At 46.7% G+C, this 23,165-nt stretch overlaps 1 protein-coding gene across 1 annotated transcript in view; it reads right to left on the bottom strand.

The window, feature by feature from the left end:
• CACNA1C (calcium voltage-gated channel subunit alpha1 C) overlaps positions 1 to 23,165 on the bottom strand; it is a 649,850-nt gene that overhangs the window by 152,171 nt on the left and 474,514 nt on the right. Inside the window, exon 10 of the mRNA XM_073887000.1 lies at positions 5,145 to 5,235. Coding sequence (XP_073743101.1) covers positions 5,145 to 5,235 — 91 coding nt within the window. The remainder of the gene's footprint in view (positions 1 to 5,144; positions 5,236 to 23,165) is intronic.

The raw sequence follows: 23,165 nt of genomic DNA on the forward strand, positions 1-23,165 counted from the left end.
AAGTGCTTCCTCCTACTGGTTTTTAAACCACTTCAGATTCCTCAGCACAGTAGAGGCTCTAGCTTCTCCAAATCCCAGTGGGGGACACACAACTTGCTCAGAAGTCTTCTTGGCTTTTATCATTATTGTCCTAGTAAGGTACAATTCCCACCTCACGTTTTAAATGGTTTCCTGAAGAAGAGCTAGGAGGTGGACAAAGTAACTGACACTCAAGACCATCAGAGCAATTCTACTGGGTTGGACCTGAAGTAGCTTCAACCCAAGATACTTTCACTGCCCAGGCCTCCAAGACAAACCTTCTAGGGAACCATGATTTTCTTTGTTGATATTAAGGTTCAAAATTAGAGATGAGCCCCAAACTCCTTTCCTTTTGCTTAACTATTTACTTCTTGGGGGCCTATTTATATTTCAGCCTTTCTCCCCTTCTTAGAGTAATGAGCACAATATGTTTACTACCTGCGGTATGAAATAGTATCTCCCCGAATTGTCCCAATTTGCCTTTAACGTAAGTCAGATGGCACTGCAGTCACCATCCAGGCTGACACACATCTGACTCAGCTTCCTTGATGCCACAACTTCAACACTGTCCACAGCTGTTATTCCTAGAAGGGTAATGGACCTTGTCATCACAGAGGACTGCTTCAACAACTGGGTGCTGAACTCAGTAGCTCCACATTCTGGCCAGATTCTCCTTCTCTATTCATCCTTCTGCTCTTGCTCCGAACCCAATCTTTGCCCTCACTGGGTCTTCCCCATCATTCACCCCCTTCCAGGGCTCCCAGGCTAATGCCAGGCTTAACTTCCAGTTCCCAGCTTGGCACTAGTGTCACATCAATGTTGCCCTCAACACACGGCCTGGGACTTGTACTTTGCCTGCCTTGCTACACTGCCACCCTGGTTCACACGGCTGTCTGTTTTTAGTGCTTCTGGGCCTTGCAGGCTGCCAAAAAAAAATCTGTCGAATCATTTCGCAAGGCTGCCTTCACATTTACAATGTCAGGCTCCACTGTGTCTTCAGCACTGCTCGGTGATCGTTTAGTGACCTCTTGGTGACTCACTAGCTTGAATCTTCTGTACTATTCTTCAGGTTCCTAGGACACCTAACCCCCACTTTCTGTAACGAGATGACAGATAATTTGGTTTGACTCCTATCATTGACTCTCTGTATCAGAGCCTATTTCTGATTCTATATTCTTCATAGACTACAGAGTTTGAGAGCTTGGAAGGGATCCTTAGATGTCACCTGGAACTATGGTTTGCAATTTATCGGGTTGTAGAATGTTTTATTCATATGAAATCTGACATGGAAGCCCAAATGAACAAGAGTTGAAAGTGGCTCCCAGGAGTTCTGGGCCTTTGCTAGGAGTCCCTGAGCCAACAATCAAGATAACTCCTTCGTGTCCCAGAGGGCAAGACCAAGACTCAGAGGGGAAGTGCTTTAGTTGAGGTCACATGGCTTGTTGGCGGCTGACTGGGACTTGATCCAGGACTCCTGATGCCAGGTCTGTTTTTCTATCTTCCAATTAGTCCCAGAGGTAAGGAACTTCTTCTTGCTGTGTAAATCTAGCATCTCCAACTGTGCCTCTGAAGTCAACCTTCTCCTCTTTTTAGGCAATGTCTTGCTATAATCACTCATTTCCATCCCAGCATCTGTAGACCCTCCATTTTCATTGGTCACTTCTTTGCCCCAAAGACTGCCCCAGTGTTTTACTATGATGAAAAACAAGTTCTCACTTGGCCATTGCTGCCTCCTTTTTACCATCTTATTTTCTCCTCTCTCTTCCATGGCCTCACTTCTGGAGCGAGTGCCCTAAGCTGGCTCCTTCCCACCCTTCTCCTTCACTAAGACTCCAGCTCCCGCAAACAAGTCCTGTAGAGTGTGGCTCCAGAACCCATGACCACTTTCTTCATCTCCATGTGTGACTCTAGCCTGAGCCAGCATCATCTCACACCTCACTAACTGCTATCAAGGGTGCTGCCCTGTGTTTCACTGTGTTCCCTAGTGGCCTCACTTCTACCCATTCTTCCCCTGACATCCAAGTGATCCTTCGAGAATGCAAAACTAACCCAATCGACCTCCCTTGCCAGTTCCATGTTCTTGTGACTTCTCACAGTCTTGTGATAAAGACAAAGATCATTAGGGGCCTACCAGGCCATGTCCTTCCTCCAGCCTCCCCTTCCCCCCTCCCCCACCAATACACCCTGGCCTCCCAGTTCTTCCACCCAAGGGCCTTGAAACACACTGTTGCCTTTGACTGGAACATTCTTCCTTACTCTTCCTCAATAATGTACGTTCACTCTTCAGTTCTCAGCTTAAATTTAATTCTTCAAAAAAGTGTTTCCTAACTTGCCAGTCTAACCTGTTATTAACCCTACTACTTGGCTACTTTTCCTTCTTAACACTTATCCCTATTTCTATGACTTATTTACTTGTTTAATGTCACTTCCACACCAGATTATAAACTCCAGTGAAATCGTATCAATTTTTTTCTCCTGCTATGCATCACCATCACTGTGTACCAAGCTGGGCACACTGCTGAATGAATGTACAAATAAACAGTTCTCTCTTGAAACTCTTTCTCCCGTGGCCTTCCTGCAAGTGCTGCTGTCTGGTCTCAACACTTCTTCATCTGTTTCACTTACTTGTTCTTATTCTTCTGTCTGTCAGTTTCCCAAGATTCAGCCCTTGGCCAACCCTCATCCTATAGCTTCATTAATAGTTTTTACACTGATAACCTCAAGTGTGTGGCTCCATTCTTGTTCAGAGCCGCGCCTTGGACCTCCATATACTGTTGCCTGCATGGTACCTACAGGTCCCTCGGTTGGAGCCTTGTTTCTGGACCGGGGACTGCAGGGACGGATGGGAAAAAATTTTACTTCAACATCCTTACTGTTTTCTGTCTTCAAACTTTGATGGTTCCTTCTTCTTCATCACCTCCCTCTCCCCAACAAAATATCAGATTGCAGTTCCTTTTTCTCTCTGCTCCCACCCCCTCAGGGACCATCTTCATCCGCCCTTCTCACTACATATAAATTTTCATCCTGATCTCATCTGACTACACAAGCCTTTTAACTCTTAGCTCTAAAGATGCCAGTCCCTCACTGTCTCCTCCCCATCACACTCGGTTTTAGCCCCCAGCCTGTTCTCACACTGTTTCTCCCACCAGGAATGTTGGCAGTCTTATCCCATGGTTGTCTGAGTGGGGTGGGGCTGAGTAGAGAGATGGGGAAAGACCATAATTTATTAAGCATATATTATAATCCTGGCACTCTGTCCAGGTATTTTATATGCACAGAGTAGAAGCATAAATGTGGATATTCATAAGGATAACAGGGACCATTTCTACAGAGCTCCTCCAGCCTGCAGAATGTGTCCTCAAGGAAATGACAGATATACTAGAGGTGCCAGCTTCCCTCTCTGGAGGATAATCATGTTCTCCTTCCAACAGATCTCCATGCTCTCCTGGAATGTACTTGCAAGTGACTTCCTAGGGCTAGGAAGTTCTCTGGTCTCCCCTGGTTTGCAACTTGGGCTATGCCCCAAAGCCTGAGTTGCAGGGTCCTCCACCATCTTCTCTACAACCCTTCTTGGTGTCAAGACCACAGAAAGGCCTGACAGACTTAGAAGGTTCGCTGGGGCCCATTTGCAAAAACTTGAGTGCTTGCTTTGTATGGCAGGAGAAGAGGGAAAGGCTTGGACTGCTGCTTAAAAATGTAATTAGTCCCGTATTTTAACAACATTTTGACAATAATTGCTTCCCAATGATGCCAAGAAATCTGCAGTGCAGACTCCCTGGTGCCACTGTCAGAGTGAGTGATGCTGAAAGCCCTGTGTAGCCTGGAAATAGAAGTTGCAAGAGCCAGTCTGTTCCTAAGCCTTGTTTTCCCTTCTCCTTTCTCGGAGACCATTCTCAAGGTTGGCATGGCTTGTGTTCAGACTCACCTGTGGAGAATCTTTTTAAAGAGGTTGGGGTTTGCTCAGCTTATTGAGTCATTTCAGGGATGAAAGGTGAAATAAGATGCTGTTCCACTGATGGAGCAATTTAGAAACTCATTTCATTTGGGACTGGTCCTACTCAGAGCCTTCTGTATGCGGTGCTTTTTAGTGACTGGGGTGAGCTTACAATTCTTACACCACCAAGCCAAAAGGAAAAGCAGGCTCCACTTCCAAGAGCAGACCCTAAATGCTCCAGGAGGCCTCATGCCCAAGGTCAGTGTGAATCCCTGACAGAATAGGACTTTAATCTTTGGACTCTGCTGAGATGCTGGTAATAGAATCAGCAGTTTGCTTATTTTTAGCAGTTAAACTATTTTTTCCCTTCATTTTTTTTTCTTTTTTTTTTTTTGTGGGGGAACATTTCCCAGGGACTACTGGTTTCCATTTTTAAGATCAAAGATGGGTGATTGTGATAGTTCATGAGTGAATTGTTCTTCTGTGTACCCTGCCCAATCTTGGGCCAGTCGGCTCCCCGAAGCCTGGAGCCTGGGGCCTGCCCCAGGGGAAGGGAAGCTGTGGGCATCTAGGCTGGAGCTACTTTTGGACGAGGTGTCTGGCCACATTACAAGCTAAGCGCAGGTGAATTTTGTATTAACTCCAGTTTGCACTTTGGGCATCTCCGTTTCCCTTCACTAGGTAGGTAACTAGAGTTGCAGAGAAGGACCAACATGTTGATTATCTCCCAGGGTATTTTCTTACCTGTTTGCTCTTCTTCCAGGTCACATTTACCAAAATGGAAAGGGTGGTTAGCAGGACCCAGGGACCCTCACATAGGTGCCTCACGTGACAGGGGGCGAGGGGGCTGGGAAGAAACAGACTTCGGAGCCACCGCCAAGCTCCCCTCACTGCCCCCCTAGCCCTATCCTGTATTTCTCTGATGTAATGGACAGGGGCTCCAAATCCTGAGTCAGACTGTCACAGGAGTGCAGAATCAGAGACTGGCCTTAATATTAAGACTCCTCCCCCTGTCATGGAGCCATACTCAACACAGGGCCCTCTTTCCCCACACAAGTCACTGCCTGAGTTTTCTGTTCCTCTGACCTCTGCCTCACCCACGATGGGCCAGCCCATTGTGACTTCGGGACACAGCATCCCTCCCCGCATCCCTGGAAAAGCCCGAGTCCCTGGGCTCGCCGTGCCTACTCACGCCAGCCTGGCCCCGCAGTTCTCTCCCTCGATGTCACCTCCAGCCACATTTTCGGTGTTGACAGACTCGGTCTCGCTTGTGGGCATGCTCACTACAAGAGTCAAAGGGATGCAGAACAAGGCATTGAGGGTGGGGAGGAAAAGGGGAGAGAAGTGCATTAGTTTGCAAAACACCCAGTCCCAAGACTGTGGGCTACTTGGGAGGAAGAGAACCTGAGCAGCATCTGTTAGTTAGGGGAGCAGCGGTGCTGCTGTGAGCAGGTTGGGCCTGCCATGGCCAAGTTTGGGGGTTTCCTTGACTGTCACGCCTGCTACTTGTCTAGGGTGAGTTTAACTAGTGGGACTTACTTCCTGAAAACACTGACCATTGAATCCTTTCCTACCCTCAACTCTGTGCCCTCAGAAAAGCTGTGCAAGCTTTTCCATTTGTATCCACTATGAGCCATAAAAAGAGGAGCTTTCATGAAAATATTTTATTTTGCTTTTTTCCCCACCCACCAATTCTAAGGGATTTCATCCCCAAACTTAGGGTCCAACTTGTTTGTAGGAAGGATGTTTTTGCTGCCTCATGAAGTACTAGATGGATGTGGAAGACTGCCCCCCTACTTGTAGTGGACACTGGATCCTGAGTCAGTTCCATATAGGACCGTACCTGAAATAGGTAGTTTGAAATAAATGACTATTACCAGAATCGGGTACTAAGATTCAAACTTGCACTACAGACACCAGGAATGGGGAAAATAATTGTGGAATCCACCAATTAAGTTTAAATGTGACTGGAAGATAGACTGCAGGTAGACTGGGATGTCATTTCCCCTTCCAGCAATCCTGACATTCCGACCCCAGCAGGCTGACTTGGGATATAAACCATCTAATTCCACTGGTGCCAATCTGTCTGGTCAATCTCCACTCCCTTCCCAAGGCAGCAGTGAGCTGCATTTCCAGAGTGGCAGGAATTTTCTAGCTTGGAACCCAGTGTAGGGGCTTAGAGAAGCCATTATTTTATCATTATTTTTTATTTCAAATAGAAGTTTCACTCAAGAGAATTCTTCCTCCTTACCTTCTCTTACCCTATTAATATGATGCAAAAATGAGTTTTATTTTTGGCAACCCCTGTTCTTCAGAATGGCCATTACGGCATTGGTCCTGGTCCGTTCTCCTTGCAGAACAGAACTCCTCATGTGGTGAGAAAATCACTAACTCTCAGGAGCCACACAATCTGCAGTTAGTGAGGGTGTGGCATCAGGTGATGTGACACCTTGTACAAGTCCCCATGGGGCCGCCACAGCCCAGGAAAAGCTTCTACTGGTTATATGGATAATATCTTTGGATGGAGATTTTCCAAGGTTCATTTCTTTTGGATAAGACAAGATGGGTAGGTGAGAAGAGACTCATTTCAGGAACATGCAAGATACAAATAGAAAGCCCATGACTTAACATATGTTTGACTGTCATGTACGAGAGACCTCTCTACCCTAGGACTCATTTTTAATACAGTTGGGTAAAAAGAAATCTAGATGCCATTTCAAAGAAGGTTGGCACTGGATGTGACTTTAGATATTACCCAGCTCTAGCTTACTCCCTTCCCTTTATAGGACAGGAAAGTGAGGTTTAGGGAAGGGAAGATGCCCAAGTTCACACAGTGTATTTGGGGGTAGGACTTGGTCATGAGTACAAGTGTCATAACCCCCTGCACCATGCTTATCTTGATTGCCCCTCTGTTGACCAGCTCCCTACTCTATACTTTAAGACAAGATGAGGTTCTTATAGCCAGATCAGGCTCTGGAAGCATCATAGGAGCATGGTGAATAGCCAAAGAGTGGCGTTGAATTTTACAGCATTTACACACCCTTTGTAGCCTGAGGTCTGAGGGAGCTGGTGTGTGAGGCCAAGACCTTAGGCATGGTTTTAGCACTGGGAGCTAGGAAGACAGCACCTTCAGAGCTTACCAGTTTCTTTCCTCCATCCACACTAAGGAAGAAGTCATACATTAAAGAGCCTTCAGTCCTTTCAAACCATCTATCTCTGATCATCTCTGACCTAAGGTTCCTTTCACTCTTTAGGCATCATTGTTTAAAGTTAAAGAGCTCTGGGGGTGCCTGGGTGGCTCAGTCAGTTAAGCGTACGACTCTTGGTTTTGGCTCAGGTTGTGATCTCAGGGTTGTGGGATCAAGGCCCACCTTGGGCTCTGTGCTCAGTGCAGAGTCTGCTTGGAATTCTCTCGCTCCCTCTGCTCCCCCCTGCCACTCTCTCTTAAATAAATAAATAAATAAATAAATAAATAAATAAATAAACAAAATCTTAAAAAAATAAAGTTAAAGAGCTCTGACTTTGTGACACTTTGCTCCCAGAGAGCCCCTTATGTGTTAGTGGAGTGGTATGATGGTGGTGCTAGGCTTGGAAATACAACCAAGTTAGGAGTGGATGGGCTTGGCCTTTAGGAGGAACGATATCATCTCCTAAATCAAGGAACTGCCTGTACCAGTACCAAGATGGCATTTATGGTGACCTTAATCTTGGCTGGCACTATCCAAAGGAAGTGTTCCATCAAGGAATAGCAGCTGCTGATTGTCATGTCTGCTGACTTTATACATATGAAGAGATGATAGGGCAGTGGCTTTGAGTGGGACAGATTACCATCCCCTTATAGATACACACACACACACACACACACACACACATACACACACATACAAATACACATTCATGACCACTGCATCACAAGCCATCGAAAAAAACACCAGTTCGGTATGTACCAATGCTCATTTACACACATAGAGTGCAGGGGAACATTACCATGGGTTTCTGTGGAGTGACTAAACCAAGCAAACTTCCCTTTCTTCTGATTAAGCAAGCCTGCTGGTGTGCCTCCTTTCACAGACAAGATGGTCATGTCAAGAACCGGGAAAGCATGCAGTCAGCCATGGGCAAAAGAAAGAAACAAGGAACCCAGCTTTCAGATAGAACATCCATTTTCATCTTTGAACATAAACTAAGAAAACTGTAAAAAGCAATAAACCAAAACACATAAGAAAACATAACAAAGTAGAACCCAAACCCCAAATCACATGAATTAATGACACAAAACAAATGATGGACCCTGAGGAGAAGGAGTTACTCCAGCAGAAGCTTCAGTCTACACTGGTCTATCTAGTTAGTGGCTTTGAGGGAAGAGCTTCCTGGGAGAGGCCACCACTCATCCCTGCTGCCTACAGTCTCCAGTAGGGTAACTGCTAGAATCAAACGATAGCATTGGTGCTCCCCCTTCACTCCTATCCAATGGCCAGGTGACCTGACCTCTTCCCCACCTGTAGTGGATCTACCCCTCCTCCCTCACCACTTATATTCAGATTGTGCCTCTTGCAGATGAAAAACAGCCCACGGATCTACTTGCCCCTTCGTCTAATTCAACTACTTAGTCCCATTCAGTAAAGAACCACCAAGTGTTTCAGGCCTAATAATATCCAAAACCTCTATGTATCTGCTTTTAATCAGTTTAAATAGGCGAAGTAGTTGCTCAGTTGCTTGTCAATGGATAGTCTTTTCAGGAGTTTGGTGTATAAGGGAGAAGAATGTTATAAGCTTCTTTTGGCTCTGGGCTATAGTTGAAGAAGAGGGTGCTAGGGAGATTGTAAAGACACTGATTACCACAAATGGAAGAGGGGGAGCTCTGTATTCTGCAACAGACTTTGAGTTCTGGATGTCAAATGCTTTATCTAATTCCAGAGAAAGAGAATTTCCCCACTCTATTTGACAAAACTCGTATGAACCACACCTCTGCCAGGCCTCTACAGAGGGTGCTTGGCATGAGTGGTGAGTGAGGCTTAGTGACAACTTATTAATGACGTGGGAAATCTGCTACCACTCAGGAAAGGAAGCATGTGCCCTGGTGGGGAATGGGTAGGTGAGCCCATTAGTTCCAGGAAAGGGCATAAGGGGAAGGTCAATCCAAGTTTTTAGGTGCTTCTTTATTTTATCCACTTCCCCTGGAACTTGGATCACCTTCAATGAGCATCCTTGAATGCTGCTTGTTAGTGAGAATTCTGAAGACTTGTTCATGAAAAAAAGGATCAGTCTTATTTTTAACCTAGGTAAAGGGCCATGTCCCAACCACACATCTTTAAAATACAAAGCTTGGAAAAAAGAAAAAAACAACAACAACAAAGCTTGGAATAAGCAGACACTTCTCAAAAATCCCATATGAAAAAAGCCCACTGAGTGTAAGGAGCTGAAATGAGGTTTGGTTCCAATTTGCCTTCTAGCAAAAGATATGTCTCAGCTTAGAATGATAACAGTTACTGAAGTAAGCATCTCATAATGAGTGGTCTTTTGTTCGGAGGTGTAAAGGGGTCAACACGAGGCTGCCAGTCACCAAGTTTCTGTCTGTTCACATGGTTGTCTAGGGGAACAAGAGCCCTGGCCAGTGATGGAAGGCCCAGAACACTGTGACCTGTTCTAGAGAAACATTATTCAGCTTCTGGCCTTGGCATCAGTATTGCCCCATATTTTTTGATTTCAGAAATAACTGCACAATAACTTTAAAAACAATAGAAAGAGCTTGATAAAAACATGGTCATTCAGTGTATGACTGAATTTGACCAGGGCTGGTCTTTCAGCCACAGGTGTGGAACGTGATTTGAAGAGCATGTAAATCATCTCCTTTCAGAGTGTGCTGTAATGTCTGCTAGATCTGCTCTTTTGGGTAAAGTCATATATCTGAAGGTTCCTTGTTGAAATGAAAATCTCTCACCTGGAAGGAGTAGTACATTAACATATTAGTGCCTATTTGTGATAGTTTATCCCAAAAGTCCCTAAGGGAATAAGATGGGTGAAAATGCAGTTTGTGTTCCTATTCCTAAGGGATTAGATGGCAGGATCATAGTTGATTCTTTAAGGGATTTGTTGCCCCAGGGAGATGGACTTGCATTCCATCTTGGAGTCTGAGTGCCCAAACTGTTGAAAGCTGAGAATTATAAATGCTGGATAGTTATTTGGTGGATGAGCTGGAGACTCTGCCTCTTCCTGTGGCCACTCAGATGATGAACTGGCTGGAAATTAAGGCCGAAAGACAGCAAAGAACGCAGGTGCCTCAGGGCACCTCTCCTCTAAAGGCAACCCTCTTGATGTTTGTAAAGTGAAGCTTGATGTGTGCTCATCTGCAGACTGTGTCATAATAACATGCCCTCTGTGGAATAAATTGTGCTTCTTGAATGATTTAGGAAGGATATTACTGAGAAAGAATGCTAGAGAGGAAGACAGTTTTCTGACTTTCTAACTTCATTGTTAGGGGATACTCTGCATCAAATCTGGATTTCTGGGCTGTCCTGTTCCTTGACTTCTGCTGAGAAGATTCTCAAAGAAAATGAGATCTTCCTGAAAGAGTAATTAACAGCTGCCATTGCAGGTGTGGATAACATAATTACATTTTTAGTAATATCACAACTGCTACAATGAGTTGTGTTGACTCCATCTCGTCAAAAACTGATTATCTCTTGAATTAACGTCTTCTCTCCCCAAAATATTTTCTCTGCGTGACAACTCGTGCTTGAATGGTGCCTGATAGATTAATTCTACATCTCAAGGGAGGTGCATAGATCTTGTTTTGCAGTAACCAATGTCTCCTCTGATCTGCTTGGACAATAGTTGTGTGGATACTGGGGGGATTATAATAAGCCATTTCCTACATGCCCGGAAATCATTTGAATCATGCTGGGGGAAGAGCACTAGATCTAAGCCACGGTGAAGATTGGCAGTGCCTGGTACCTGTGGGTTTGCAAACCTTCTGAAGGTTTATTTACTAAAATTTAAAATCCTCCATTAAATACCAGATAGTTCTTTGAAAGCATGGCTGCATAGATCAGAGGGCCAGCCGTTCCAAAGCTGTGGTCAACAGAGAAATTCTCTGTAAAACTAATGCCTCTAGTCAGTTCCTTATACTGCTTAAAGCAAACCTCTAAGTGGTGAATCTGCTACAGGTTGTTCCAGTGTGTCAGCACTCACATTTGCCATAAAAAGAAATTAGATCTCATTTAGCTACTGTGATGTAATATGTATCCCCAAAGACGGCCATACTCATCCACGTGCATAAAAAATGACTTCAGAAGGGGCTCTGACAAAGGTTTGAGAGTAAGAGCAATGCTAGTTTTGATAAAGAAAAAGAAAGTCACTAAGGATACTTAGCAGGCAATCCACAGAGGAAACAGTAAGCAAAATCTTCTCAGGTACCCCTTCCTTCACTCTCTTTTTCCTTCTCCCTCCTTCCCCTCCTTCCTTCCTCTCCCTAGGTTGGGGGCAGATGCATGGAGAAGCCTCCACACATAAAATATCTGGTCTTGCTTCTTGAGGCTGTCTGTCTTAGGTATTTTTATTCCTCACAATTGGCCACGTGACATTAGAGCAAAGCTCCATGTGAGGGAACGAGGAATGGACCTGGGAGAGATGCAGAAATCTGCCTAGTTCTGAAATCTTTGGTTACCCAAATGGCTTTGACACTGTCCCAGGGATGGGGCTTTGCAATGTTCTGTGGTGACCTTCAGCAGGAATGGCTGGCCTCTCTTGAGACCTACTAAGAGAAATGCTGTCGGCATTTTGGAAGTTAGGGGGCAGCCTCATTACCCAAGGTCAGAGAACTCATCAACTGCTGTCAATCTTTTATCTCCTTTCGTTGGGAGAGGGTTGGTGCATCAGGGCCAGACATCCCAGGCAGTGGTGGGGGTGTCGGAAGCCCAAGGAACTGAGGGCATTTCTCACCCAACCTGAACTTCTCCAGTGCTGTGGAGAGCCGTATGCAGCCAATGGGCTGAATCCTGGGTCTGCCAGACTGCCAGGATCCATTTGCTCAGGCTTCCACACTCTCTTGGATGAACTGAACAAATTTACTTTGCCATTTAATTGGCAGATGCCCATTTTATTATCTTTTCTGTATATGAGTTGCATAATTAGTATTCATTTTCTCAAAGTACTAATCCGAGTTATGACTAACATGCAAAAGGATTCCTAATTTCCTACCCCACTGACTCTAATCTGGAATCTAACACTCCCTGTGATCTGGCTCCGTGCTATGTGTGATGGCTGAGAGTGCCCCTCAGAAATTCATATGCAGTCCTAGCCCCTGTAACCTCAGAGTGTAGCTGTATTTGGAGAAAGGGTCTTTAAAGAAGTAACTAAATTAAAATGAGATAATGAGGGTAGGTTCTAAAGCAATTTGACTGGTATGCTGATCTAAAGAAGCAATCTGGACACAGACACACACACAGAGAGGACAATATGAAGCCATAGGGAGAAGACAGCCATTTACAAGCCAAGGAGAGAGACCTGGAGCAGGTCCTTCCCTCACGGTTCTCAGAAGAAGCCAACACCGGTGACACCTTGATCTTGGACTTCTGGCTTCCAGAACTATGGGACAATAACTTTCTGTTGTTTAAGTCACCTTGTGCGTTTGTGGGACTTAGTTACAGCAGCCCTAGCTGATTAAGACACTATTGATTCATCCTCTTTTCCCGTTACTTCCTCTAGAAATTCTCTACCCAAGCTGGGCTGCCCTCCTCACTGTTCCTGGAGTGTGCCATCTTTATTCTAACCTCTGGGCTTATGTAGCTATGACGTCACATATCATACCCTTCCGCCTCCCCTTCACATATTCCAGGGTCACGGAACAATAGCTCTTGGGCCAAATCCAGATTGCTACTTGTTTTGTAAATAAAGTTTTGCTTCTGTATTGTCCACGGCTGCTTTCACACTATAGCAGCAGAGCTGAGTGTTTGCAACAGAGGCTCCATGTAGCCTGCAAAGCCAAAAATAATTACCAACTGACCCTTCAGAGAAAAAGTGTGCTGACCCCCGAACTAGTCAAATTTCATCCATTCCTGGAGGCCCAGTTTTCATTTGTGGAGCCTTTCAGGACCACCCACTGCCACAGAGTCCCCTCTTCTGAGCTCCTGGAACATTGCGATCCGTGAGGCTTTAAAATTAGAACGTGAATTCAAGTTTTAGTCCCATGAAACGGGTAAGTTATTTAACCTTTCTGAGGTTTCCTTGTATGTAAAAAGAGGCTAAATATCAATACTATTTGGTTCATGAGGTCCTAGTAAGGATTAAGTGAAATAAATTTATAAAAACTTTGTAAATGGTAAGTGATACAAGTACTTGCTAATATTACCAACTAATTTTAATGTTTTTCTTATAGTTTACTGTATGAGTATTAGATTATTTCCCTAAGTTATAATTTTCTCAAGGCCAGAGTCTTTATATTAGAACTCTCTGGACTCCCTTTCAGATCCCAGCGGTATTAGATTTGGAACTATAATAATAACATTTTCTATCTTTATGGAGTTTTAAGGGCACTCCTACATGCTGGACATCTTGAGAGTTTGTCCTTCAAATGCGTCCTCCTTCCCTCTCTGCTATGCCCTGTACTCCAGGAAGCTGACCTTTGTAAACGACATCAACAACTTCTCCTACGCTAGGGCTTATGCTGTGTTGACCAATGGGAAGGGCCAGCAGGATGTCTATGAGGCCTGAGGAAAGTGAAACAGGGTAGTTATTTCCCTGGCAATGTGTGCAGGGCTGGTACACATTGGCTGTGTCTCATTGCTGAAGACCACAGGTCTGATCACGTGACCCTCTCCTTATGGCCGCCCTCTCTGATTTCTGGAAAATGCTCCTTCACTCTGTCACGTCAGGCCCTTCCAGTAGGGTCCTGCATTATCCCCTGTTGACTTCCTTAAACCTTCCTGCATCTTTTTATTAACCTCTCCTTAAAGCACCCACTTTAAGAGTCTGTTTTCTGTCAGCAGCCTGACCAATGGAGCCCTCTGGTCCGGGGCAAGGTGGATGGTAGTATCCCCCTGTCAAATGAAAGGGTAGTCCCCACGAGTGGAATGTAGTTGCCCCCAAAGTGAAAGCTAGTAAATGGTACAGAATGGCTGGCCTTGCACCCAGGACTTTCCTGGGTACATCAGGGAACCTCCAGAATAACTTTGCTCAACTACAGAAGAACTAATTGATAAGAACTAGTGATGTAGGGTATTACAGTGGGCCTTGCTTTAGCCCCATGGCAGAATAGAACTGGACATTCTGGTTGTGCTTACTGCACCAGGAGACTCTCTTGGGAGAAACTATGTTACGTTTCCTTTCATTTCACTTTCTCTTGCCAACAAACAAACAAAAAAACTTGGAAAGTTATTCCTTACTACTTTCCTACATTTTGATAGATCAAACACATGGCCAAATAAAGTCTCAGGCTGACAAGTGAAGGAGTTCTTTATATGTCTTTATCCAGCGCAGAGTCTTAAGAATCCCCCTAGTACTGTGAGTCTAGGAAATGCCAAAGATGATCCTCGCCTTGGCCTTGCTACGAAATAGCTCCAGACCCTGTACAAATCACACGATGATTGGGGGTCTCATTTTCCTCCTCTCTTATATTAATAAATTAAATTAGATGATGGATTGCAGGTCTCTTCTAAGGGAAAGAAAGAGAGGGAGAAGGAGAGGAGAAAAGTAAACTGTAGAAAAGAAGAGGGGAGAGATGGTGAGAGGGAAAGCAAAAATGGAGCCCGGCCATGGTGGGTTGAAAGGTCACAGAGAAGGGTGCCACAGCCTCCAGAGCCTTCTCAGAAGCTTCCTGCCAGCCCAGGCCCAGCAAGGCTTCCTCCACATAAGCAATTAAGACCTGGTTGATGTTAAGCCATCAGAAAGTAAATATAAAACAGGATTAAATATTAAGAAGCCAAACAAAGTGGCCTTATTAAAAAGGCACAATATAAGCATGATGTGCCATCGTAATAATTATTATTACTGCTATAAACTGGGAGGAGGCATAAATGCCTGCCCTTGATCTGCAGTCATAATCCCCAAAGAAGAAAACCAGGGTCGTTGTACTCTCAGCAGGCCATAAACATCCAGTGTTCCCAAGCAGAAAATTTCTCTCCACAATTGTGGCGCCACTGAGTCGGGCCACCAGCGCGGGTAGGGGGAGGTAGGCAGTGGCAGGAGGAGGCAGGGGAAGGAAGTTGAGCTGCATCAAACAAATGTCTGAACTTTGGCCCATGGTCCTCCTTCCTCCCCCACCATGCCCCACCTTCATTAGGGATGGCCAGGCGGCGTGGAACTTTCTCAGGCCCTTGGGACGATGGGGGAAGCAGGACATCCGATCACGCGGGAGAATGAGGACATCCCCAAGGAAATCAGAGCTCCCCACAGCCACTGGAGTTGAGACGGGGTCTTCTGGACATGGATGATGGTGGCCTTTCTGTGTAGGATCCCTTTGGAAACTCAATTCTTTTAGGGCACAAACTAATTTTAGGCTGGAGGGAGGACATTATTCTAGTTCCCAAAGCCTCGTTTAGCAGTAGCTGGTCGCTCATGTGGTATGATATAAAAGGGACAGAGAATGACTTGTGTCCTACATCCCTCTTCAACCCAGTCCAGTGATGCCCACTGGTCATTCCTTCATTTTAGGGTCTTGTCCCCTTAGAGTGCAAATACTCTTGGATGTGTAATAGTAGTATCAGTCATTTCTATCTTAATACTAATAGTGTTGAGTAATAGTTTTTTGATCACTCACTACATAATGGCTACTCCTCCATGCACTTTACATGCTAACTCATTCAAGCCTCAAACAATCCTACGAGGGATTATATGTGCCCATTATATGTTCCCATATTATAGATCAGGAAATTGAAGCTTAGAGAATTAAGTCACTTATTCAAAGCAAGCAGCTAATAAGATTCAGTATTTGAACTGTGGTAGATGCTATGCTAAGTCTCCCCTCTTAGCCATTATGTATACTGCATGAATTTATAAAGTCCTTTCTTAATCATAAGAGAGGACTAGAGAGCCCTGCGGATGTGCCTGGATCACTGAGAGGAGAAGAGGAGCCAAAATACAGGTGGAGGTTCTGGGGGAGAAGCCACTTATTTCATAATCCTGCCCAGGGCCCCCCTGCCAGCTCTTCTGGGCCAAGAGGGGGAGGCAGTGTGCAGAGCAGCATGGTTAGGAGCCTAGGCTCTGGAGCCAGGTGGCCTGAGTCTGCCTCCTGTCTCTGCCACTTTGGAGCTCTGTGACCTTGGACATGGGACTTCATTACTTTGTGGCTCAGTTTCTGCTCTGCAAAGGGAGATCTGAATCATACCTGCATTGCAGGGCTAGAAGGGGTAGCCTTCACTTTACAGGTGAGAATATTAAGGTCCGGAGAAGGTCAGTGATGTGCCCAGGGTCACAAGGCTAGTTGGTGGTAGAGGGACAGTCTTCTTTCCACCACCCAGTGCTGCCACCTTTCTCACCTGCCATTCACTCGCATCCTGGAGAGGATCAAAGTCCACCCTGGAACATCACAGCTGAGCTCTCTCCTTGTCTGGAATTCAAAAGTCCCACTGTGGATAAATCTCACACTTTCACCCTGTTCTCTGCTGTTTACAAAAGCTATAGAGAGCTCCCGATTCACTCTTATTTTCTCTTTTCTCTTGGGCTCTGTCTTCACCTTCACTGCTTTCTGAGGCTCAAGATAATTTTGATCCAGGTCAGATTTCCTGCAAGGAGCCCTCCAGGGGCCCAGCACAATCTCGAAGATGCAGGTACCCACAGAGCGGGAGCTGCCTTGAGTGAGGAGCACTACCTCTATGGAAGGGTCTTAGCCTTGTCTTCCTTTCCAGCGTGCAAGTACATAGCTGCCTTAAATTTCGAGGCTGCCTCCATTAGTGGCATTTCTGTGAAGTGAGTCACTTTAGCTTGCAGCTCCATGGTGCCTCTTCAGCCTAGTCATTTCATCAATGAGTTTCTGGGCAGGTGTCAGAATATCAATCAGCTCACCCCCGTCCGTGGCAAGTCCTTTACTTTAATTAATCTCCCTGCTCTGCCTGCTGGAGGCTTACCATTGTTACTTTCCTCCTTCTCGCTGGGGTGAGAATGCAGTCCTGGGTCCGTCTTGCTAATTTAACAGCCCACATCTGTCACGGAGAGTCCTTCTGCCATGTCACTTCACAGGACCCTACACCCCCCCACCCTGGGCAAAGACCCAGGAAAGTGGTGCTCCCCTCCTCTGCATGAGTCAGATCCTGTTAGGCTGGGGTTCGGAGCCCAGGATCATGTTCATGGAGGCGTAGCTGCCAGAGGTGGAGTTCTGGGATGGAGAACTTCTGGGATGGTGAAGGGTGGTATGTCATGTTCTAGGAAGAAACTAGAACGGTTTAATCTAGATAAGGTAGATTAAGAGGCCTCCTCACGGGATGCCTGGGTGGCTCAATCAGTTAAACATATGCCTTTGGCTCGGGTCATGATCCCAGGGTCGTGGGATCAAGTCCCGCATCGGGCTCCCTGCTCGGTGGGGAGTCTGCTTCTCCCCCTGCCGCTCCCCCTGCTTGTGCGTTTTTTCTCTCTCTCTCTCTCTTTCTAGCTTGCTCTCTCCCAAATAAATAAAATCTTTTTTTTTTAAAAAAAAAAGAGGCCTCATCCCCCTCCTCAAATATTTAGAGTCTTTGCTTAGGGGGAAGATAACTGCCTGCTTAGAGTAGTTCTACAAGGAAAAGGTATCAAAGAATAACTGGAGGGGTGAAGATTTTGCCCTAACATAAGAAACATGTCCAAAGTGGCCTGGCTACCACGAAACACTAGGAAGTAGTCATTATTGGCAGTTTTCCAAGCCTTTGCTGGGGGTTTGGGAGGAGCTTCCTAAGGTTTCTTTTGTTTAGAAAAAATAAACTGAGCTTTACAACAAGGGTACTCGGAGTGATGCATCACCATGAGTGGACTATGTGCGCGGGGTGGGGCGGGGCCCAGACAGAAGGAAGGAGGAAGGTTCTTGGAGCCCTTACCTGATTCTCTCATCTGCTGGGGGCGCCTTCCCTCAGCACCATTTCATCATGTCACATCGCTGTCCCGCACCACACAGAACCCTCAGCCTGCCTCCCGAGGCCCGTGTGATTTGGTTTCACTCCACTCACCCAAACTCCCATTCCATCTCCACACAGCGAATGCTCGGGGCACTCAGCATTCAGCTCTCCTCTCCACCTCTGCTTTGTGCCACCCTGGGCCACCTTGGTTTGATGCCATTGCACGCAAGGTGCTGGCCAGCCACCAGGCACCCACCTACATCCGGTCTGCACCCTGCTGGAGACTGACCCCTGGGCTCCTCCACGGGCACAGGACGCTCTTTCCCTCCCAGTCCTGCCTTCCCGAAGCCTTCTTGAATCCCACAGCGTCACAGCATTCTTCCTCCTGAAGAGGAAACTACACGTTTGCACCATGTAGTTCAGTGCTCCGGTATATATACAGTTCTTTCTCTGCTCGCTAGAAGGAATACAGCTCTGTTTGGGGTTACTCTCCATTTTAATTCTCACAACCACCTTGGGAGACAGCCAGGGAAGAAGATGTCTTCAGTCACGATTTCTAGACGAGGAGCCTGAGGCTGTGCAGGAGCAGAGCCCGGGGCCAGGAGGCAGGTTTTGTCCGTCCTCTGCTGGTTGCCGCTCCCCCCACCAACGGTGCCTTTGACTCTGGCTCATGAATGGAAGGAAGAGCCACACCTCACTGACTCACCCGCTTTTTTCTGCTTTACTCTCCGGTCCTTTTCTTTCCACCCCAGCCCTCAGAAAGCAGGGCATCTTCCGTGGCGCAATTTCCCTGGGAAACTAGATGGGGAAGTGCCGCAGGGCCGGGAGCAGGACTCAGCTTCTGCTGGAGGCCCGGGAGCCCATCCAGAAGCATCCATTCAGCTTTCTTCCATGGCTGTCCTTCACCCTCAGAGAGCGGTGCAGACGAGCATCTCTGGGATGGGGCCAGGGTCGGCACTGTTTCCCTCATTCCGTTTCATCAGGGCGGGGGCTGGAACCCACACAGTCAGCCACCCACTAAAGGCTCCTGCCTCCCCTTTGGACTATACCGGGGAAGGGCCAAGACTGGCCATTGCTGGGTCGGGTGCTCATGCCCACAGCAGCAGGGTGACTCTGAACCAGGCAGAGGAGGAGAAACTGACCCCAAGGCAAATGTGCAAGAACTGGGGGGTGTTAATGCCGGACAATTTCGCTTTATTATTCTAGTCCATATCCTCTCCCTCCAGAATCTTCCCCTCCAGATTTAATCTGAATCAAAGGTATTCTTCACCCTTCATCCCTCCTCCCTCTTTTCCCTAATCTTAGAACTCTTCTGTAATTTCTCAGGAGAGTTGGGCTTGCTGGAGAGGCTGATTGTTCTTCCTTTAAAAGAGAGAAAGCGTTTTTGAAATCCAGAGAACAGGGACCACTGTCTTCAACAAGCAAAAGGCCCGGGGGCACTGGCAGGAAGTGGGAATGCTGATGTTCCAGCAATCGACTTTAGATGGGAGGTGCGACCTTGGGTTCATCTGGGCCTCTCTGCCTGGGTAGTCATGCTACCTCTTGGTTATCCCTCCCCTTCTGAAGCCTAGATTCTATGAGTCTTCATGCTGTGGGCTCAGAGGCCCAGGAAACCTAGAAGGAAGGACACAGAACTTCTGGTTTTCGGATGGAGTCTCTGTCATGGTAGGTGGGACAAGGAACAGGCTTTTTAAGTAAGGAAGGGAAGGGCTGGTTGTGTGGATTGCATGATGAGCAGGTGTTGGTGGGTCTGTACACGGGGACGCGGAGACCTCAGGCAGATTCATGCAACTCTATTGCTTTTGTTGCTTGTGTTGTGGGAGTAATCCCTATCTGATGGTTAGCTGCAAAGGAGTGAAGCTAGGGTATTTGCCTGATTTGGGGAAAGCACAAAGGAGACAGTAGCCCATTTTTTATTCCAATAAAACTGTAGGAGAGTGAGCCTCCTTGCAGATAGAAGGGACCAATCACAGAGGTCAGCACTGGGAAGGAGGGGCTGCAGGGGGGTGGGGGAAAGAGAGACACAGGCAGAGAGATGTTGTGGAAACCGTCTGTGCCAGAGCCAGGAGCCCAGCAATCCAGGGTCCTCCTTAGCCTTGACTCAGTGTCTGGGAAGGACACATAGTCTGAACAGCCCCATGCTTCCCTCGTTGGGTTACTGGGAGGGCCAATGAGAAGAGGTGGGCAAGGATGTCAGAAGCACGCCCCTAATGGCAACGTAAGGCAGGAAGGAGAGCAGAGACAGAGAAGCAGTTAGTGTGAGTGACTAGCTGAGTGAGGATAATTAACAGTGCCTTTGGGGGGGCACTGTTGCACCCCTGACACCTCAGACCAGCGTGGGGAAGGGAAGCAGCCGCACGTGTCAGCTCAGGAGAAGGAAGAATGTTATAAAAACTGGAGGTGTACAAAAAGGGAGGGGGTTTCTTGTTACCTGGTGAGTTCCTCCCATAGAGTGTTTGAGGAAGGGGGGGAAGACTCTGTATAGATGCTATAGAGGAGTTTCACGTGGACACAGAGACGGAGACACCAGGGGAGCAGGAATGAGCCTCTAAAACACTTTCCGGTGCTGAAATTCTACCATTGGATGCTTTCAAGGCCAAGACAAAGTTATCAGGATATTGGTTCTGGGCACAGAGCCGAAGAGTGTGGGCCATGAAGTAGCTGCTGGATGCTGGAGAGAGGTTTCTATCTTGTAGCCACCTGCTGTCCCGCCAAGGCCGGGGGGCGGGGGGGGGGGGGGCGTGGGGGGGGGGGGGGGGGCGCGGGAGCCAGGGTCTGCAAAATGAGGACTTTCTCTCCCCTGCCCAGCCCGTCATCACTTCTGGAATATAGGACTCAAAGAGAAAGTGCCAGAGGGGGCTCTAAGGGATCAGAATGCTCAGGGATTTATAGAAAACTGGAGATTGAGTATTACTTTTACATCCTAGGAAACTGAGGCCTAGAGGGAAAAGGGTTTATTTGAGGTCCCAGAGCTATTCGTATTAGAGCCGAGACGAGGAGCCAGGTCTCCTGACTGCTTTCTGGGGTCTTCCTTCCCCTCTATTTCCCCTCCCTATCACCGAGTACTTTGGGGGCTACCTTGTTCTTTGTGCTTGCCTCTTGCCTGACGACAAAAGAGAAAGAGGCTGGCTGTTAGAGTCAGACAGCCCTGGGCAGGAGCCCTGGCCAAGCCTCCTACTGGCTGGCTGGCCTTGGGCAAATTATCTGAACCTCATCTTTCTCATCTGGAAAAAAAGAGAAAATATTAACGATCTTGGAGGCTTAAGCGAGGATTTAAGATACTATGAGTTAAAGGAGGTGATTGATAAGTGGTAGCTGTTGTTCATAATTTTCAGTAATAATATTCCGTGTTAGAATGCTTGGACACCATATATATTTATTAGGGAATGGAAAAGCAAAATGCAGGCTAAACAGAAGAATCTTAAGATCACTTGCTTTGCATCTAAAAGGTCATCTGGAGTCCGAACACTTATTAGTGATGATGTATGTGCTCCCAGGGCCAATCCCTAAGGCCGGCTGCAGTTAACCACGCTCCCTTTGGGGCCATCAACCTCCCCCACCCCCTCCCCCGTCTTCATCATTGCTGTCAGTCCTTTCATGAAATATTCATGAAGTTCCTACTGTGTGCTAACAGCGACTTCCCCCGGGCCATGGTCCCTGCCCTGGAGATGCTTAACAGTTTCGTGAGAAGACAATCTGTAAAAATCTTTACCTACCATTCATCGGGAAACACTGTTTAAGCGTGACTGGAAAGAAGATAGCTGCATTTACCTCCCTTTTGTGCTCCTTTAGTTCTTTTTTTTATACCCTACATGAAACCAAGAATCTGCCAGAGGTTGTGTTCTGGCCCCCTAACCTGCTGTCTGCCGTGCCAGAAAAGGGTATTTGCGACCACAACCTGGGTACCATCGCGGTCCTTCTAGCCTTACTCTGGATGCCTCAGTTGGGTCAAGATGAAGTCACATGGGTCCTGGGCACTTTTAGAGTGGCCCCTGCTACAGCTTTCTGTAGCTTATTTGCAAAGAAGTTTTGCTTCTATGAACCAGTGACACTAGTAACAGCGCTATGGAGCCTCACTTCCAGTTTGGTTTTAAATAGATTCTGGTCTAAACGTATTTTTTAATATGGCAACAATTGGGTTAGTCTAATGACAAATGTCATCCCCTTCCATTGCCAGAGCAGCAGGCCATTTCCGTAAGGAGCAATGCTTCCTGGCCAGACTGAGGCATGGAAAATAATTTTGGGACATCAACAATTCCCTTCAGTTTCACTGATCTGATTAAACTTAGAAACGGAAAGGGGAATTTACAAATTAGATGCTGTTCTCTATTTATTACCAAAATGGTTGCTTTCCACTACATCCAGGAGATACAGTTGAGATCTCATTAAGTCTCAGCTTGTGATAACATTTACTCCATAAATCTCCATCGCATCCAGTGAATGAAACGAGCATTATGCCAAAGCCCACATAACGGATTAAATCAGACCTCTGCCCCCTTGGAAGAGAGTTGACCTTTTCAAGCCTTAAATGTATTCAGCTTTCCCATCCTAAAGAAGCAGCTAAGCATTTATTCTCGGTACTCTATGAACCATTCCCTGACGCTGGCCAGCTGGCCCGATGGAGAAAGAAACAGAATAAGGATATTTCTGACGCTTCTCTGCACGTATTTTAGAATAAAGGGGAGAAGAGAGAAGACCCTGAAGAAAAACACCATGGAGTGAGTGATCCTGCCCTCTCGCAGAAGCTAGAAAGAACTGTTGGCAGACAAGAAATGGAAGACAAAGCATTAATCTGTATGTCTGACTCATTATACATCCTCTGCTGGATCAGATCTGGCCTTTCCTGGTTTTAGCTCCGACACAGTGACAAGGCAGGCCCCGGTCATCCGCTCCTAATGGCAGAGTTCCAGACGTTCAGGCCACCCCCGCTTTTCTCCCCCCATCTCCCACCCCCGTTCTAACGGAGATTCATTGACCGCCTATCTGCCAGGCTCTGCGATAGTGCTGAGAATACAAAGTTCCCACCCTCACAAGGTATGCCATCCAGCAGATGGTAGAAGATGGATAAATAAATAGACACACTCTATCGTGCAGGCCTGGAGTAGGTGTTCTGGGAGTGAGGAGAGGTGGAGAGAGAGGGGAAGGTAGGGGAGGTAGTAACTGAGACAATGCAGTTCCAAAAGCAGATGGTGCAG

The sequence above is a fragment of the Callorhinus ursinus genome, unplaced genomic scaffold, assembly GCF_003265705.2.
Source record: "Callorhinus ursinus isolate GAN/ISIS: 27379988/994484 unplaced genomic scaffold, GSC_fseal_2.0 scaffold74, whole genome shotgun sequence".
Lineage (NCBI taxonomy): Eukaryota > Metazoa > Chordata > Mammalia > Carnivora > Otariidae > Callorhinus > Callorhinus ursinus.